We start from the raw sequence: 17792 nt of genomic DNA on the forward strand, positions 1-17792 counted from the left end.
TTCTCCCTACGTCCGTGTACACAGCAGCGTTTTAAAAAGTCATACATTTTACTTTTTGAAACCGATACCGATAATTTCCGATATTACATTTTAAAGCATTTATCGGCCGATAATATCGGCAGTCCGATATTATTGGACATCTCTAGTAGTGACCGAATACTTAAAAATAAGCTCTTAAAATGAAGGTGCAATTTTATTATTTTATTATATATTATTATTATTAATTTTTATTTTATTTTATTATTATATATATATATATATATATATTTTTTATATATATATATCTGTCTGTCTCTGGCCGCGTATGTGTGTGTGTGAGAATGTGTCTGTCTTTGTCGTCTTGTTACATAATTGCGCCATTTGTCCCTCGTTAGTGGGACCTGAGTGGGGTGGGAGGGTGGATGGGTGGTTTGGGTTTTAAGGGAAAGGGTGTGAATCATTTACTAACTTTAAAATTGTACTGTTTTGACTTGCACTTTTTTCTGTCTGTTTGAAAATGCCAATAAAAAAAGTTGGGGAAAAAAAATAAAAAATGAAGGTGCAAAAATAAGGACTATGTAAGAAATGCTTAAGTGAAGTGAAGTGAAGTGAATTATATTTATATAGCGCTTTTCTCTAGTGACTCAAAGCGCTTTACGTAGTGAAACCCAATATATAAGTTACATTTAAACCAGTGTGGGTGGCACTGGGAGCAGGTGGGTAAAGTGTCTTGCCCAAGGACACAACGGCTTTGACTAGGATGGCGGAAGCGGGAATCGAACCTGCAACCCTCAAGTTGCTGGCACGGCTGCTCTACCAACCGAGCTATGTCGCCCCATTACGCTTAATAAAGTGTAACAAAATAGTGCAAAGTGTGAAAATGCAAACCTAATAACTATTTTCTGCAGTTTTAGTGCCAGGAAATTACAGCTGTGCTCTAAAGCAGTGGTCCCCAACCACCGGTCCGGGGACCGGTACCGGTCCATGACGCATTTGCTACCGGGCCGCACAGAAACACTAATTAATTTATAAACTACCGCATTTTCTCCGACTTAACTTTCGCCTGTCCCACTAAACACACTAATAAGCCTGTTGATACAACTCCTTTGTAATAGTACATTGGACAATGCACATTAATGGACATATAAAATGTTAATGTGCCAGATTGTAGCCAAGTGCTAATTTTTCATGCTCATATTTTTGCTGTTTTTATCTGCCACAAGTAGAAAGCCGGTCCGTGAAAATAATGCATACATTAAAGGGGAACATTATCACCAGACCTATGTAAGCGTCAATATATACCTTGATGTTGCAGAAAAAAGACCTTTTTTTTTTTTTAACCGATTTCCGAACTCTAAATGGGTGAATTTTGGCGAATTAAACGCCTTTCTATTATTCGCTCTCGGAGCGATGACATCACAACGTGACGTCACATCGGGAAGCAATCCGCCATTTTCTCAAACACCGAGTCAAATCAGCTCTGTTATTTTCCGTTTTTTCGACTGTTTTCCGTACCTTGGAGACATCATGCCTCGTCGGTGTGTTGTCGGAGGGTGTAACAACACCAACAGGGACGGATTCAAGTTGCACCAGTGGCCCAAAGATGCGAAAGTGGCAAGAAATTGGACGTTTGTTCCGCACACTTTACCGACGAAAGCTATGCTACGACAGAGATGGCAAGAATGTGTGGATATCCTGCGACACTCAAAGCAGATGCATTTCCAACGATAAAGTCAAAGAAATCTGCCGCCAGACCCCCATTGAATAAGCCGGAGTGTGTGAGCAATTCAGGGACAAAGGACCTCGGTAGAACGGCAAGCAATGGCGGCAGTTTGTTCCCGCAGACGAGCGAGCTAAACCCCCTGGATGTCTTGGCTCACACCGTCCCTTAAACTGGACAGATCAGCTTTCAGGAAAAGAGCGCGGATGAGGGTATGTCTACAGAATATATTAATTGATGAAAACTGGGCTGTCTGCACTCTCAAAGTGCATGTTGTTGCCAAATGTATTTCATATGCTGTAAACCTAGTTCATAGTTGTTAGTTTCCTTTAATGCCAAACAAACACATACCAATCGTTGGTTAGAAGGCGATCGCCGAATTCGTCCTCGCTTTCTCCCGTGTCGCTGGCTGTCGTGTCGTTTTCGTCGGTTTCGCTTGCATACGGTTCAAACCGATATGGCTCAATAGCTTCAGTTTCTTCTTCAATTTCGTTTTCGCTACCTGCCTCCACACTACAACCATCCGTTTCAATACATGCGTAATCTGTTGAATCGCTTAAGCCGCTGAAATCCGAGTCTGAATCCGAGCTAATGTAGCTATAGCTTGCTGTTCTTTCCGCCATGTTTGTTTGTGTTGGCTTCACTATGTGACGTCACAGGAAAATGGACGGGTGTTTATAACGATGGTTAAAATCAGGCACTTTGAAGCTTTTTTTAGGGATATTGCGTGATGGGTAAAATTTTGAAAAAAACTTCGAAAAATATAATAAGCCACTGGGAACTGATTTTTAATGGTTTTAACCATTCTGAAATTGTGATAATGTTCCCCTATAAACCGGTCCCTGGTAGAAAAAAGGTTGGGGAACCCTGCTCTAAAGGGTGAGTGGGGACGAGCGTCTTGCATAATTTACAGACCACACTACGGTCCCTTTTGAAAAAAATCTATTAAAAAAAACCCTGCAGAACTCATTTTTACTTTCTCTTCTCACTCTATGCAAAGAATAAACCGCGAGACGACAGCAAGATGGCCCAACAGAACGTGATAGTTGATACTGTTACCTGATACAAGAGTCACTGCTAAGAAAATTTGGACGTTTTATCGAACACATTTTTATTGCTTTGGATTACGTGTCAGTAGCGATATATGTTGATATTGTTTTCTCGCCCAGCCCTGTATGTGACCGAGTATTATTACAGTGGAACCCGCTTGCTTAGTTCCACACCGTTCTTATTAGTACTGTCAAGCAATGAATTATGATATGTAGTTAAATAACTCATACATTTTTATCTCACCTAAAAATGTTGAGGAAAGCCCTCAACTTGAGGTATTTTCAGTCTATATTGATTACATCATTGTGGCGGCATGGTTCAGATGGTAGAGCGGCCGTCTAGAAACGTGAGGGTTCCTGGTACGAATCCAGCTTTTGCCATCCTCGTCACTGCCGTTGTGTCCTTGGGCAAGACACTTCACCCGCCTTGCCTCGTATGTCGTGAGAGACGATTAAAGGGCCATAAAAACTCTGCCAATCATACACAATATAGAAAGATGCAAAGCTCGCCAGCGGTGGTGGAAAAACCTCTATGTGGAAAAAATGTGATCAAAAACATGGCCACGGTCAGGTCAGTGTAAATGTTAACCCATGAAAAAAATATCTTCTGAGAAGCACGTTTTGGACGTTGAACTTGCTGCTTTTCGTCTGCCTCGGATTACATAACGTCAGCCAGGAAATACAACAAACTTGTGGTTTATCGTGGCCATATTTTGTTAATCTGCAGAATGCTTGTGCCGACTCATAAAGAGGTTTGTATGGATCCATTAATACATATAATCAGGTTCTCATTACAGTAACGCTCAAAGTTAGTTGAAGTGCTCAAAAAGTACTTAAAGGGGAACATTATCACAATTTCAGAATGGTTAAAACCATTAAAAATCAGTTCCCAGTGGCTGATTATATTTTTCGAAGTTTTTTTTCAAAATTTTACCCATCACGCAATATCCCTAAAAAAAGCCTCAAAGTGCCTGATTTTAACCACCCGTCCATTTTCCTGTGACGTCACATAGTGACGCCAACACAAACAAACATGGCGGAAAGAACAGCAAGCTATAGCGACATTAGCTCGGATTCAGACTCGGATTTCAGCGGCTTAAGCAATTCAACAGATTACGCATGTATTGAAACGGATGGTTGTAGTGTGGAGGCAGGTAGCGAAAACGAAATTGAAGAAGAAACTGAAGCTATTGAGCCATATCGGTTTGAACCGTATGCAAGCGAAAACGACACGACAGCCAGCGACACGGGAGAAAGCGAGGACGAATTCGGCGATCGCCTTCTAACCAACGATTGGTATGTGTTTGTTTGGCATTAAAGGAAACTAACAACTATGAACTAGGTTTACAGCAAATGAAATACATTTGGCAACAACATGCACTTTGAGAGTGCAGACAGACCAATTTTCATCAATTAATATATTCTGTAGACATACCCTCATCCGCGCTCTTTTCCTGAAAGCTGATCTGTCCAGTTTTGGAGTTGATGTCAGCAGGCCAGGGAAGCTAGGGTCGATAGGGGGTTTAGCTCGCTCGTCTGCGGGAACAAACTGCCGCCATTGCTTGCCGTGCTAGCGAGGTCCTTTGTCCCTGAATTGCTCACACACTCCGGCAGATTCAATGGGGGTCTGGCGGCAGATTTCTTTGACTTTATCGTTGGAAATGCATCTGCTTTGAGTGTTGCAGGATATCCACACATTCTTGCCATCTCTGTCGTAGCATAGCTTTCGTCGGTAAAGTGTGCGGAACAAACGTCCGATTTCTTGCCACTTTCGCATCTTTGGGCCACTGGTGCAACTTGAATCCGTCCCTGTTCGTGTTGTTACACCCTCCGACAACACACCGACGAGGCATGATGTCTCCAAGGTACGGAAAACAGTCGAAAAAACGGAAAATAACAGAGCTGATTTGACTCGGTGTTTGAGAAAATGGCGGATTGCTTCCCGATGTGACGCCACGTTGTGACGTCATTGCTCCGAGAGCGAATATTTAATTCGCCAAAATTCACCCATTTAGAGTTTGGAAATCGGTTAAAAAAATATACGGTCTTTTTTCCTGCAACATCAAGGTATATATTGACGCTTACATAGGTCTGGTGATAATGTTCCCCTTTAAACACACACTGAAATCTTATTATCGGACATCTCTAGTACTAATGATACTGAAAAAAGCAAGTATTGATGCATTTTTTTGCGTGTTGGTATTGTTGACAACTCCTACTGCAATACATGATATATTTTTTGGGACATTTGGGTCGCCGACGAGAGACTCTCTTTGAAGTACCTGTAGAACTGGAGCATGGCGCCCGTGATGGCCATGCCTCCTGGTACCTGAAAGGACATACGTCCGATGAGGTTCATACGGTCCCCCGTGTCGGGGTGAAAGGCGGAGTCATAGAGCTTCTTGGCGTAGTGGAGCTGCTCCTCCGTGGTGCCCGGTGGGACGGAACCTGCCCTGAAACGTGGAACGTGCACTTGAACGCAGCACGTACGAATCCCACCAGCCAGCTCCCGTTCTTATTCTTACCTGCAGCTCTCCACTAAGGCTTTGGCCTCGTCCAGGCGCGAGTCCGGCAGGAGCGCCGTCCGCCAGTCGGTGATGTTGAAGAAGTGCTTCAGCCGGCCCGTGAATGTGGACTGGTCCCATCGCGGTGCGTCAATGTCGAACGTGGAGGTCAGCGCCATGACGGTTCCTGGTGGGCTAATCCAAGGCGGCTGGTCTTGCAGACCTGAAGAACAGGCAGTTATTAGTTATGGGTCAGACGTTATTGATTGATGTATAATGTAGGGATGTCCCGATCCGATATTTGGATCGGATCGGCCGCCGATATTTGCCAAAAAATGCGTATCGGCAAGGCATGGGAAAATGCCGATCCATATCCAGTTTAAAAAAAAACTCCGGTACGTGTTTTCTAACGCACCGATTTAAATAATACATTCCACTTTTCTGCTGCTCCCTAATTTCCGTTCCGCATTTTCCAGCACACCTTCAACACATCCACAGGTCTGTGGATTCTCACGCAGTTGCTTTTAGCTGCTGGCATTACACGACAGGCTCTTCTCACTCTTTCCTGTGTCTCCCTCTCACAGACAGAAAGCGCACCTTCTTACACACGTCACATACTGTCACGTCATATGTCACATACGTATAAGTCCTCCCCGAGCAGAGAGGTAGCAGCATGGCTAACGTTAGCTGTGATGCTAGCGCAGCCGTGTGACCAATGTTCCCTCTAAGGTGCGCGCCTGTGCGCATAGCAATTATATGCCTTGCACAAAATCAAATAAAAAAATTAAGCGCATAACAATTTTCGACACACGGACACGAAAGAGAAAACAGTTTTCGTCATCATTGTTCAAATATTGTGACGTCTGACGAGACGCTTATCTCCATTCGGTGCCACACGTCCACAACATCAAAATGCCGAGGCAAAAATTTCCACATCAACACCGTATGAAAAAATTAGTGATTTTTTTAGTTGTGATTTCCTTCTCTGCATGAAAGTTTAAAAGTAGCATATATTAATGCAGTATGAAGAAGAATGTTTCAATGTAGACATGTAAGCCTTGAAAGAAAATTTTGAAAATCAAGACTACATTTCCTGCAAATGGGTGCATTTCTACCCTATATTTTAACTTTAGATTTATTCTCATATCAAACTCTTTTGGCTGTCTTTTTGGCATTTACATCCGGCGCCCCCCTCCACACCCTGGATTATAAATAATGTAAATAATTCAATGTGATTATCTTGTGTGATGACTGTATTATGATGATAGTATATATCTGATAGTATATATCTGTATCATGAATCAATTTAAGTGGACCCCGGCTTAAACAAGTTGAAAAACTTATTGGGGTGTTACCATTTAGTGGTCAATTGTACGGAATATGTACTTCACTGTGCAACCTACTAATAAAAGTCTCAATCAATCAATCAAAACACATAGAATCATCATACTGCTGTGATTATATGCATCAAGTGTTCATTCAAGGCTAAGGCAAAATATCGAGATATATATTGTGTATCGCAATATGGCCTTAAAATATCGCAATATAAAAAAAAGGCCATATCGCCCAGCCCTAGTTCAATGATGCCATTTCTGTTTGTCATGTATAATTTTGTCTATTTTGTGTTTATCCTTGAATAAACAGGTCAGTTTCTTGTTACCAACCATTGTGTATTATTCAAACTCCCCTAATTCAGCTGGCTAGTTGTTATCAAGAGTACTAAAACCCTTTTCAACATGATTCTGACAACTAAGTAGGCTAAATAACTTTAACTTTAATAAATGCTCGGATAGGCCAGTATCGGTATCGGTCAGTATCGGTAGTGCAAAAACCTAGATCGGGACATCCCTAATTTCTATTATATTGATGGTGCAGAAGTGTTTTTGTCGTGTGCAGCTTTTTGGCCACAATAAAAGCCGCATTTTACACTTTGTCACTAAATCCTAAACAACCTTCCCCCAGTAGACAATCCTGCACTAGAAATCATTGACCAACTCCTGGTGGAAAGGAACAGCGTCGTCCACCACTAATTATTCACATGCTTCGTTGAATATTATCAGTGGCTGTTTTCGCAAGGTTTTCGAAGGAGAATGCGTGACCAGGCCTGACCCGGACTGGATTGTTCTGGTTCTTGTTTGCTTTCAATGTGAACCCTGCAAGAGCCAGAACGCTTGTATCTAACGCGTGACATAACGTCCAGTTTTACTAACGTGCCTGGAAGTGATAGGGCCTACAGGACATTCCTTCTGCAGAATGTAGGTCATCAGAAGTGGAAGGGTGAGCCTGTGGATTTAAGTAAGATATGTAAAGGCCAGCAAAAATGTATTTTGATGAACACATGAATGGATAAAAAAGTTGTTGGCATGCCTAATTGCTGCATCGGTCAGGAAGTTGAACTAGTTGACAACTCCAGTATCCCCCGTGAATGTGTGTACATTTAACCATAGTGTAATGATAAGTGTGACCAGTAGATGGCAGTCAAACATAAGAGCTATGTGTAGACACCGCGCTCAAAAATCTATCAACAATGTCTTAGTACGACTTTGGTAAGCTATGAAGCCGCACCGTTGATAAATTGTCGGCGCATTAAGCATACGAGTATTATTATGGTGTGTGTATAAGGTAAGACATTATCTGGCCTTTTGTTTTGTAATATTAAGCAAAAGAAACGTTTCTTACATTCTGTTACCTGCTGATCTGTATTTGGGATCTGCATAAATCCTGAAAAATTGCGCGCGGCCGCCTTTATAGTCGATAAGCTTCTTCTTTTTCTCTATCTTCTAGTTATGGGACTTTCATCGTCCGCTGTTGCCATTTCTAATATAAAGTAGTGTAAAGTTCTTATATCTGTCAGTAAACTCGCCATGAAAGCGTTAAAACATACCGGTGTGGTGAGTTTACATTATTCACCCAAGGAACTTTAGTTAATTAGTTGACAGGGAGTTGAACTAGTTGACAACTCCAGTATCTCCCCGTGAATGCTTGTACATTTAACCATGGTGTAATGATAAGTGTGGCTAGTAGATGGCAGTCAAACATCAGAGCTATGTGTAGACTGCACTATGATGGCAATATGACTCAAGTAAACACCAACATTTTATATGTTCCATTGAAAATATAGAACATTACACACAGCTCTCAAAAATCTATCAACAATGTTTTAGTACGACTTTGGTAAGCTATGAAGCCGCACCATTGATAAATTGTCGGCGCATTAAACATACGAGTATTATTATGGTGTGTGTATAAGGTAAGACATTATCTGGCCTTTTGTTTGTTTTGTAATATTAAGCAAAAGAAACGTTTCTTACATTCTGTTACCTGCTGATCTGTATGTGGGATCTGCATAAATCCTGAAAAATTGTGCACGACCGCCTTTATAGTCGATAAGCTTCTTCTTTTTCTCTATCTTCTAGTTATGGGACTTTCATCGTCCGCTGTTGCCATTTCTAATATAAAGTAGTGCAAAGTTCTTACTTATATCTGTCAGTAAACTCGCCATGAAAGCGTTAAAACATACCGGTGTGGTGAGTTTACATTATTCACCCAAGGAACTTTAGTTAATTAGTTGACAGGGAGTTGAACTAGTTGACAACTCCAGTATCTCCCCGTGAATGCTTGTACATTTAACCATGGTGTAATGATAAGTGTGGCCAGTAGATGGCAGTCAAACATCAGAGCTATGTGTAGACTGCACTATGATGGCAATGTGACTCAAGTACACATCAACATTTTATATGTTCCATTGAAAATATAGAACATTACACACAGCTCTCAAAAATCTATCAACAATGTTTTAGTACGACTTTGGTAAGCTATGAAGCCTCACCAATGGATAAATTGTCGGCGCATTAAACATACGAGTATTATTATGGTGTGTGTATAAGGTAAGACATTATCTGGCCTTTTGTTTTGTAATATTAAGCAAAAGAAACGTTTCTTACATTCTGTTACCTGCTGATCTGTATTTGGGATCTGCATAAATCCTGAAAAATTCCGCGCGGCCGCCTTTGTAGTCGATAAGCTTCTTCTTTTTCTCTATCTTCTAGTTATGGGACTTTCATCGTCCGCTGTTGACATTTCTAATATAAAGTAGTGCAAAGTTCTTACTTATATCTGTCAGTAAACTCGCCGTGAAAGCGTTAAAACATACCGGTGTGGTGAGTTTTCATTTATCACCCAAGGAACTTTAGTTAATTAGTTGACAGGGAGTTGAACTAGTTGACAACTCCAGTATCTCCCCGTGCATGCTTGTACATTTAACCATGGTGTAATAATACGTGTGACCAGTAGATGACAGTCAAACATAAGAGCTATGTGTAGACTGCACTATGATGGCAATATGACTCAAGTAAACACCAACATTTTATATGTTCCATTGAAAATATAGAACATTACACACAGCTCTCAAAAATCTATCAACAATGTTTTAGTACGACTTTGGTAAGCTATGAAGCCGCACCGTTGATAAATTGTCGGCGCATTAAACATACAAGTATTATTATGGTGTGTGTATAAGGTAAGACATTATCTGGCCTTTTGTTTGTTTTGTAATATTAAGCAAAAGAAACGTTTCTTACATTCTGTTACCTGCTGATCTGTATTTGGGATCTGCATGAATCCTGAAAAATTGCGCGCGGCCGCCTTTATAGTCGATAAGCTTCTTCTTTTTCTCTATCTTCTAGTTATGGGACTTTCATCGTCCGCTGTTGCCATTTCTAATATAAAGTAGTGTAAAGTTCTTACTTATATCCGTCAGTAAACTCGCCATGAAAGCGTTAAAACATACTGGTGTGGTGAGTTTACATTATTCACCCAAGGAACTTTAGTTAATTAGTTGACAGGGAGTTGAACTAGTTGACAACTCCAGTATCTCCCCGTGAATGCTTGTACATTTAACCCTGGTGTAATGATAAGTGTGACCAGTAGATGGTAGTCAGACATGTGTAGACTGCACTATGATGGCAATATGACTCAAGTAAGCACCAACATTTTATATGTTCCATTGAAAATATAGAGCATTACACACAGCTCTCAAAAATCTATCAACAATGTTTTAGTATGACTTTGGTAAGCTATGAAGCCGCACCGTTGATAAATTGTCGGCGCATTAAACATACGAGTATTATTATGGTGTGTGTATAAGGTAAGACATTATCTGGCCTTTTGTTTTGTAATATTAAGCAAAAGAAACGTTTCTTACATTTTGCTACCTGATGATCTGTATTTGGGATCTGCATAAATCCTGAAAAATTGCGCGCGTCCGCCTTTGTAGTCGATAAGCTTCTTCTTTTTCTCTATCTTCTTGTTATGGGACTTTCATCGTCCGCTGTTGCCATTTCTAATCTAAAGTAGTGCAAAGTTCTTACTTATATCTGTCAGTAAACTCGCCATGAAAGCGTTAAAACATACCGGTGTGGTGAGTTTACATTATTCACCCAAGGAACTTTAGTTAATTAGTTGACAGGGAGTTGAACTAGTTGACAACTCTAGTATCTCCCCGTGAATGCTTGTACATTTAACCATGGTGTAATGATAAGTGTGACCAGTAGATGGCAGTCAAACATAAGAGCTATGTGTAGACTGCACTATGATGGCAATATGACTCAAGTAAGCACCAACATTTTATATGTTCCATTGAAAATATAGAGCATTACACACAGCTCTCAAAAATCTATCAACAATGTTTTAGTACAACTTTGGTAAGCTATGAAGCCTCACCAATGGATAAATTGTCGGCGCATTAAACATACAAGTATTATTATGGTGTGTGTATAAGGTAAGACATTATCTGGCCTTTTGTTTTGTAATATTATGCAAAAGAAACTTTTCTTACCTTCTGGTACCTGCTGATCTGTATTTGGGATCTGCATAAATCCTGAAAAATTGCACGCGGCCGCCTTTATAGTCGATAAGCTTCTTCTTTTTCTTTATCTTCTAGTTATGGGACTTTCATCCTGCGCTGTTGCCATTTCTAATATAAAGTAGTGTAAAGTTCTTAGTTATATCCGTCAGTAAACTCGCCATGAATGCGTTAAAACATACCGGTGTGGTGAGTTTACATTATTCACCCAAGGAACTTTAGTTAATAGGGAGTTGAACTAGTTGACAACTCCAGTATCTCCCCGTGAATGCTTGTACATTTAACCATGGTGTAATGATAAGTGTGACCAGTGGATGGCAGTCAAACATCAGAGCTATGTGTAGACTGCACTATGATGGCAATATGACTCTAGTAAACACCAACATTTTATATGTTCCATTGAAAATATAGAAAATTACACACAGCTCTAAAAAATTTATCAACAATGTTTTAGTATGACTTTGGTAAGCTATGAAGCCGCACCGTTGATAAATTGTCGGCGCATTAAACATTCGAGTATTATTATGGTGTGTGTATAAGGTAAGACATTATCTGGCCTTTTGTTTTGTAATATTAAGCAAAAGAAACGTTTCTTACATTTTGCTACCCGATGATCTGTATTTGGGATCTGCATAAATCCTGAAAAATTGCGCGCGTCCGCCTTTGTAGTCGATAAGCTTCTTCTTTTTCTCTATCTTCTTGTTATGGGACTTTCATCGTCCGCTGTTGCCATTTCTAATCTAAAGTAGTGCAAAGTTCTTACTTATATCTGTCAGTAAACTCGCCATGAAAGCGTTAAAACATACCGGTGTGGTGAGTTTACATTATTCACCCAAGGAACTTTAGTTAATTAGTTGACAGGGAGTTGAACTAGTTGACAACTCCAGTATCTCCCCGTGAATGCTTGTACATTTAACCATGGTGTAATGATAAGTGTGACCAGTGGATGGCAGTCAAACATCAGAGCTATGTGTAGACTGCACTATGATGGCAATATGACTCAAGTAAACACCAACATTTTATATGTTCCATTGAAAATATAGAACATTACACACAGCTCTCAAAAATCTATCAACAATGTTTTAGTATGACTTTGGTAAGCTATGAAGCCGCACCGTTGATAAATTGTCGGCGCATTAAACATACGAGTATTATTATAGTGTGTGTATAAGGTCAGACATTATCTGGCCTTTTGTTTTGTAATATTATGCAAAAGAAACGTTTCTTACCTTCTGGTACATGCTGATCTGTATTTGGGATCTGCATGAATCCTGAAAAATTGCGCGCGGCCGCCTTTGTAGTCGATAAGCTTCTTCTTTTTCTCTATCTTCTAGTTATGGGACTTTCATCGTCCGCTGTTGCCATTTCTAATATAAAGTAGTGCAAAGTTCTTACTTATATCTGTCAGTAAACTCGCCATGAAAGCGTTAAAACATACTGGTGTGGTGAGTTTACATTATTCACCCAAGGAACTTCAGTTAATCAGTTGACAGGGAGTTGAACGAGTTGACAACTCCAGTATCTCCCCGTGAATGCTTGTACATTTAACCATGGTGTAATGATAAGTGTGACCAGTAGATGGCAGTCAAACATAAGAGCTATGTGTAGACTGCACTATGATGGCAATATGACTCAGGTAAACACCAACATTTTATATGTTCCATTGAAAATATAGAACATTACACACAGCTCTCAAAAATCTATCAACAATGTTTTAGTACGACTTTGGTAAGCTGTGAAGCCTCACCAATGGATAAATTGTCGGCGCATTAAACATACAAGTATTATTATGGTGTGTGTATAAGGTAAGACATTATCTGGCCTTTTGTTTTGTAATATTACGCAAAAGAAACTTTTCTTACCTTCTGGTACCTGCTGATCTGTATTTGGGATCTGCATAAATCCTGAAAAATTGCGTGCGTCCGCCTTTATAGTCGATAAGCTTCTTCTTTTTCTCCATCTTCTTGTTATGGGACTTTCATCGTCCGCTGTTGCCATTTCTAATATAAAGTAGTGCAAAGTTCTTACTTATATCTGTCAGTAAACTCGCCATGAAAGCGCTAAAACATACCGGTGTAGTGAGTTTATACAAACCTTGTTTCCATATGAGTTGGGAAATTGTGTTAGATGTAAATATAAACGGAATACAATGATTTGCAAATCCTTTTCAACCCATATTCAGTTGAATATGCTACAAAGACAACATATTTGATGTTCAAACTGATAAACATTTTTTTTTTTGCAAATAATCATTAACTTTAGAATTTGATGCCAGCAACACGTGACAAAGAAGTTGGGAAAGGTGGCAATAAATACTGATAAAGTTGAGGAATGCTCATCAAACACTTATTTGGAACATCCCACAGGTGTGCAGGCTAATTGGGAACAGGTGGGTGCCATGATTGGGTATAAAAACAGCTTCCCAAAAAATGCTCAGTCTTTCACAAGAAAGGATGGGGCGAGGTACACCTCTTTGTCCACAACTGCGTGAGCAAATAGTCAAACAGTTTAAGAACAACGTTTCTCAAAGTGCAATTGCAAGAAATTTAGGGATTTCAACATCTACGGTCCATAATATCATCAAAAGGTTCAGAGAATCTGGAGAAATCACTCCACGTAAGCGGCATGGCCGGAAACCAACATTGTATGACCGTGACCTTCGATCACTCAGACGGCACTGTATCAAAAACCGACATCCATCTCTAAAGGATATCACCACATGGGCTAAGAAAACCAGTGTCAGTAACTACAGTTGGTCGCTACATCTGTAAGTGCAAGTTAAAGCTCTACTATGCAAAGCGAAAGCCATTTATCAACCACATCCAGAAACGCTGCCGGCTTCTCTGGGCCCGAGATCATCTAAGATGGACTCATGCAAAGTGGAAAAGTGTTCTGTGGTCTGACGAGTCCACATTTCAAATTGTTTTTGGAAATATTCGACATCGTGTCATCCGGACCAAAGGGGAAGCAAACCATCCAGGCTGTTATTGACGCAAAGTTGAAAAGCCAGCATCTGTGATGGTATGGGGGTGCATTAGTGCCCAAGACATGGGTAACTTACACATCTGTGAAGGCACCATTAATGCTGAAAGGTACATACAGGTTTTGGAACAACATATGCTGCCATCTAAGCGCCTTCTTTTTCATGGACGCCCCGGCTTATTTCAGCAAGGTAATGCCAAGCCACATTCAGCACGGGTTACAACAGCGTGGCTTCGTAAAAACAGAGTGCGGGTACTTTCCTGGTTCCGCCTGCAGTCCAGACCTGTCTCCCATCAAAAATGTGTGGCGCATTATGAAGCGTAAAATACGACTCCACGACTGAAGCTCTACATAAAACAAGAATGGGAAAGAATTCCACTTTCAAAGCTTCAACAATTAGTTTCCTCAGTTCCCAATTGTTTATTGAGTGTTGTTAAAAGAAAAGGTGATGTAACACAGTGGTGAACATGCCCTTTCCCAACTGCTTTGGCACGTGTTGCAGCCATGAAATTCTAAGTTAATTATTATTTGCAAGAAATAAATAAAGTTTATGAGTTTGAACATCAAATATGTTGTCTTTGTAGTGCATTCAATTGAATATGGGTTGAAAAGGATTTGCAAATCATTGTATTCCGTTTATATTTACATCTAACACAATTTCCCAACTCATATGGAAACGGGGGTTGTATTATTCACCCAAGGAACTTTAGTTAATTAGTTGACAGGAAGTTGAATTAGTTGGCAACTCCAGCATCCTCCGTGATTGCGTGTACATTTAACCATAAATATGATATATATCAGAGGTGTGGACTCGAGTCACATGACTTGGACTCGAGTCAGACTCGAGTCATGAATTTGATGACTTTAGACTCGACTTGACAAAATGTAAAAAGACTTGCAACTCGACTTAGACTTTAACATCAATGACTTGTGACTTCACTTGGACTTGAGCCTTTTGAATTGACATGACTTGCTACTTTCCCCAAAACCCAAAGATGAAAAAGTTATTCGGGAGCGCTCCGTATTTTTCATTGTGTACTTGTCTATCAGCGTTGCGTGTGTCAGCTGGTGTTGTCTCAGTACAACAGCCAATCAAATTAGATCTACTTTGTTTTCATCACACAGCATTCATCCAATCAAATTGCAGGACAACCAACGAAGAAGACATGTCCAAACTACACGCCAGTGAACAAAAAATGATACCTAAAATAATTTCGTTTGGGTATAAAAATTACGAGGTGGTCAACACAAAACGGTTTGCAGTATGCAACACATGCGGTTCGAAAATTACTGATGGAGAGGCAACAACTTCCAACTTCGTCCGGCATTTGAAGTTGCACAAAGAACGGTAAGTTTTGAATGTAAGATAACGTTTATTGGCTAAGTAACGTGACTTTTATTTGCTGTGTAGTTAAATCAGTGAGGCTGTAAACTCACTGCTAACGTTATAACGTTATTGCAAACACGGGAATCTGTTGCAGTTCACTACCTTATTCATACTTTTTGTTCAGTGATTTTTTTTAAGCAGGGTTACGTTAGTCAATATATCACACGTAACGTTAGACGGCGGTCAGCAGCACCGCGTATTTTAGCCACCTAAAAAAAGACAAAAATAGTCAAATAAAGGTCAGTTAAAATGTATACTATATTATGAATATGTGTACCGTTTTAGCTAGCTTTCTGACATACTGTTGGTTGTTTACCTCAGTGGTCCCCAACCACCGGGCCACGGCCCGGTACTGGTCCGTGGATCGATTGGTATCGGGCCGCACAAGAAATAATTTTTTTTTTTCTTTCTTTTTTTAATTAAATCAACATAAAAAACACAAGATACACTTACAAGTAGTGCACCACCCCAAAACAACTCTCTCCCCCCTTTTGTTCTGGGCATTGAACATGAAGACTCTTCCTTCACTGTTCCGAGTGGCCATGAGAGTCTTGGCAGTGCCTGCCTCCAGTGCTCCAGTGGAGCGAGTTTTCAGCCATGGTGGCATCATACTACGCCCCCATCGTGCACAAATGACTGACAGACTCTTGGCTAATTTGGTCTTTTGCAAATGCAATGCAGCATAGGGCCCTGACATATAAAAAGTACAACTTTTTTGTTATGTTCACGTATATGTCATGTTTTTTCAATGTTAACACTTTTGTACAAATAAGTACATTTGCACTTTATTTTTCAATGTGTTTGTTCTGTAAAGGAATGAGTTAATGTTTAAAATGACTGGTTAATAGTGCTATTATAAAGTGCAATGTCAGCACAATTTTCTTTCCTGCAATTTAAAATGCACTTGTTTTAATAAATAAATACAGCGTTTGAAAAGCATACACAATCTGTGTTAATATATTAGTCTGTGGTTAAAAGGACTTGAAAGGACTCGAAACTCAAAATGCAGGACTTAGGACTTGACTTGAGACTTTCCAGTCTTGACTTTGGACTTGACTCGGGGCTAATTGCCTGTCTTGACTCGGGACTTGACTCGGACTTGAGGGCAAAGACTTGAGACTTACTTGTGACTTGCAAAACAATGACTTGGTCCCACCTCTGATAGATATATATATATATATATATATATATATATATATATATATATATATATATATGATAAATAGGGAAAGATCTGTGACAGCTCACACAAAGTGTGCAACAGAGGCTGGACAAACTGGCTCTACAGGCCGGAGAACATCTGGTTAACTCCACCATGCACGAAATACTATTTTGCAGCCTTCATTCTGATTAACATGCGTTTAATTGCATTTACAGACGACCATGTGGTTAGATTGTATGAATGGGGTTGTGTGAAATACAAACTATGTCAGTGGAGTGACGCAACTTCGTGTGTCGCGTTACCTGGGCGCGTTGCCTCTTCGAGCCCGTAGCGACGAGGAACAGAAAAAAAACCCCGCAAACATGTGGACATTAGCACTTACTACAACAATTAAGGACACAACGCTCACCTTTACGTGGGTCGTCCGCCGCCTGTGAGGAGAAAGCTGGCAGCTAATCAAACGTGCTCGGGTGGCAGTAGTAGAGTCATGTGCACGTGGCAAGCTCTCCGCCAATGACGTGCCGGGGGGCGGCTGATGCGGAAGTCGAATCGGTCCTAAAGCCCGCCTCATATAATGACAGCCGTGTTGTGCTAATAGTAGCGACATGCTAACTTGTAACGTGCACGCTGTGGATGAACTTATCAATTAAACACGTCCAATGAAACGTTCCTTGTTTTATAAAGACACGTGCGGACAAAGAATGGCTTACTTTTCCGCAGTAGGGGGAAAAGCATATACATCTTATAAGTAGACGCAGCATTGGCTGCTGTGACGCGAGAAATTCGGCCGCCATCTTGAAGTGGTGATGAGGAGCCGGCGAGCAGCCTAAACTGACAGTTGACAGTAGAGATGCGCGGATAGGCAATTATTTCATCCGCAACCGCATCACAAAAGTCGTCACCCATCCGCCATCCAACCGAGCTAACATTTAATCAAAACCGCACCCACCCGTTGTTATATACAGGTAAAAGCCAGTAAATTAGAATATTTTGAAAAACGTGATTTATTTCAGTAATTGCATTCAAAAGGTGTAACTTGTACATTATATTTATTCATTGCACACAGACTGATGCATTCAAATGTTTATTTCATTTAATTTTGATGATTTGAAGTGGCAACAAATGAAAATCCAAAATTCCGTGTGT

At 40.4% G+C, this 17792-nt stretch overlaps 1 protein-coding gene across 2 annotated transcripts in view; it reads right to left on the reverse strand.

The window, feature by feature from the left end:
• sfxn2 (sideroflexin 2) overlaps positions 1-17173 on the reverse strand; it is a 32435-nt gene extending 15262 nt beyond the window's left edge. Inside the window, exons 1-3 of one of the 2 annotated variants that reach the window (XM_061931768.1) lie at positions 17056-17173; positions 5274-5475; positions 5031-5201 (exon numbers count right to left, since the gene is read on the reverse strand). In XM_061931768.1, the coding sequence (XP_061787752.1) occupies positions 5031-5201; positions 5274-5431 (329 nt within the window). In that variant the 5' untranslated portion in view covers positions 5432-5475; positions 17056-17173. Of the gene's footprint in view, positions 1-5030; positions 5202-5273; positions 5476-16948 lie in introns of both variants that reach the window. The other variant, XM_061931767.1, reaches the window with a different exon arrangement.
• Positions 17174-17792: the final 619 nt, after the last annotated feature.

This window comes from Nerophis lumbriciformis, linkage group LG39 (assembly GCF_033978685.3).
Source record: "Nerophis lumbriciformis linkage group LG39, RoL_Nlum_v2.1, whole genome shotgun sequence".
NCBI lineage: Eukaryota > Metazoa > Chordata > Actinopteri > Syngnathiformes > Syngnathidae > Nerophis > Nerophis lumbriciformis.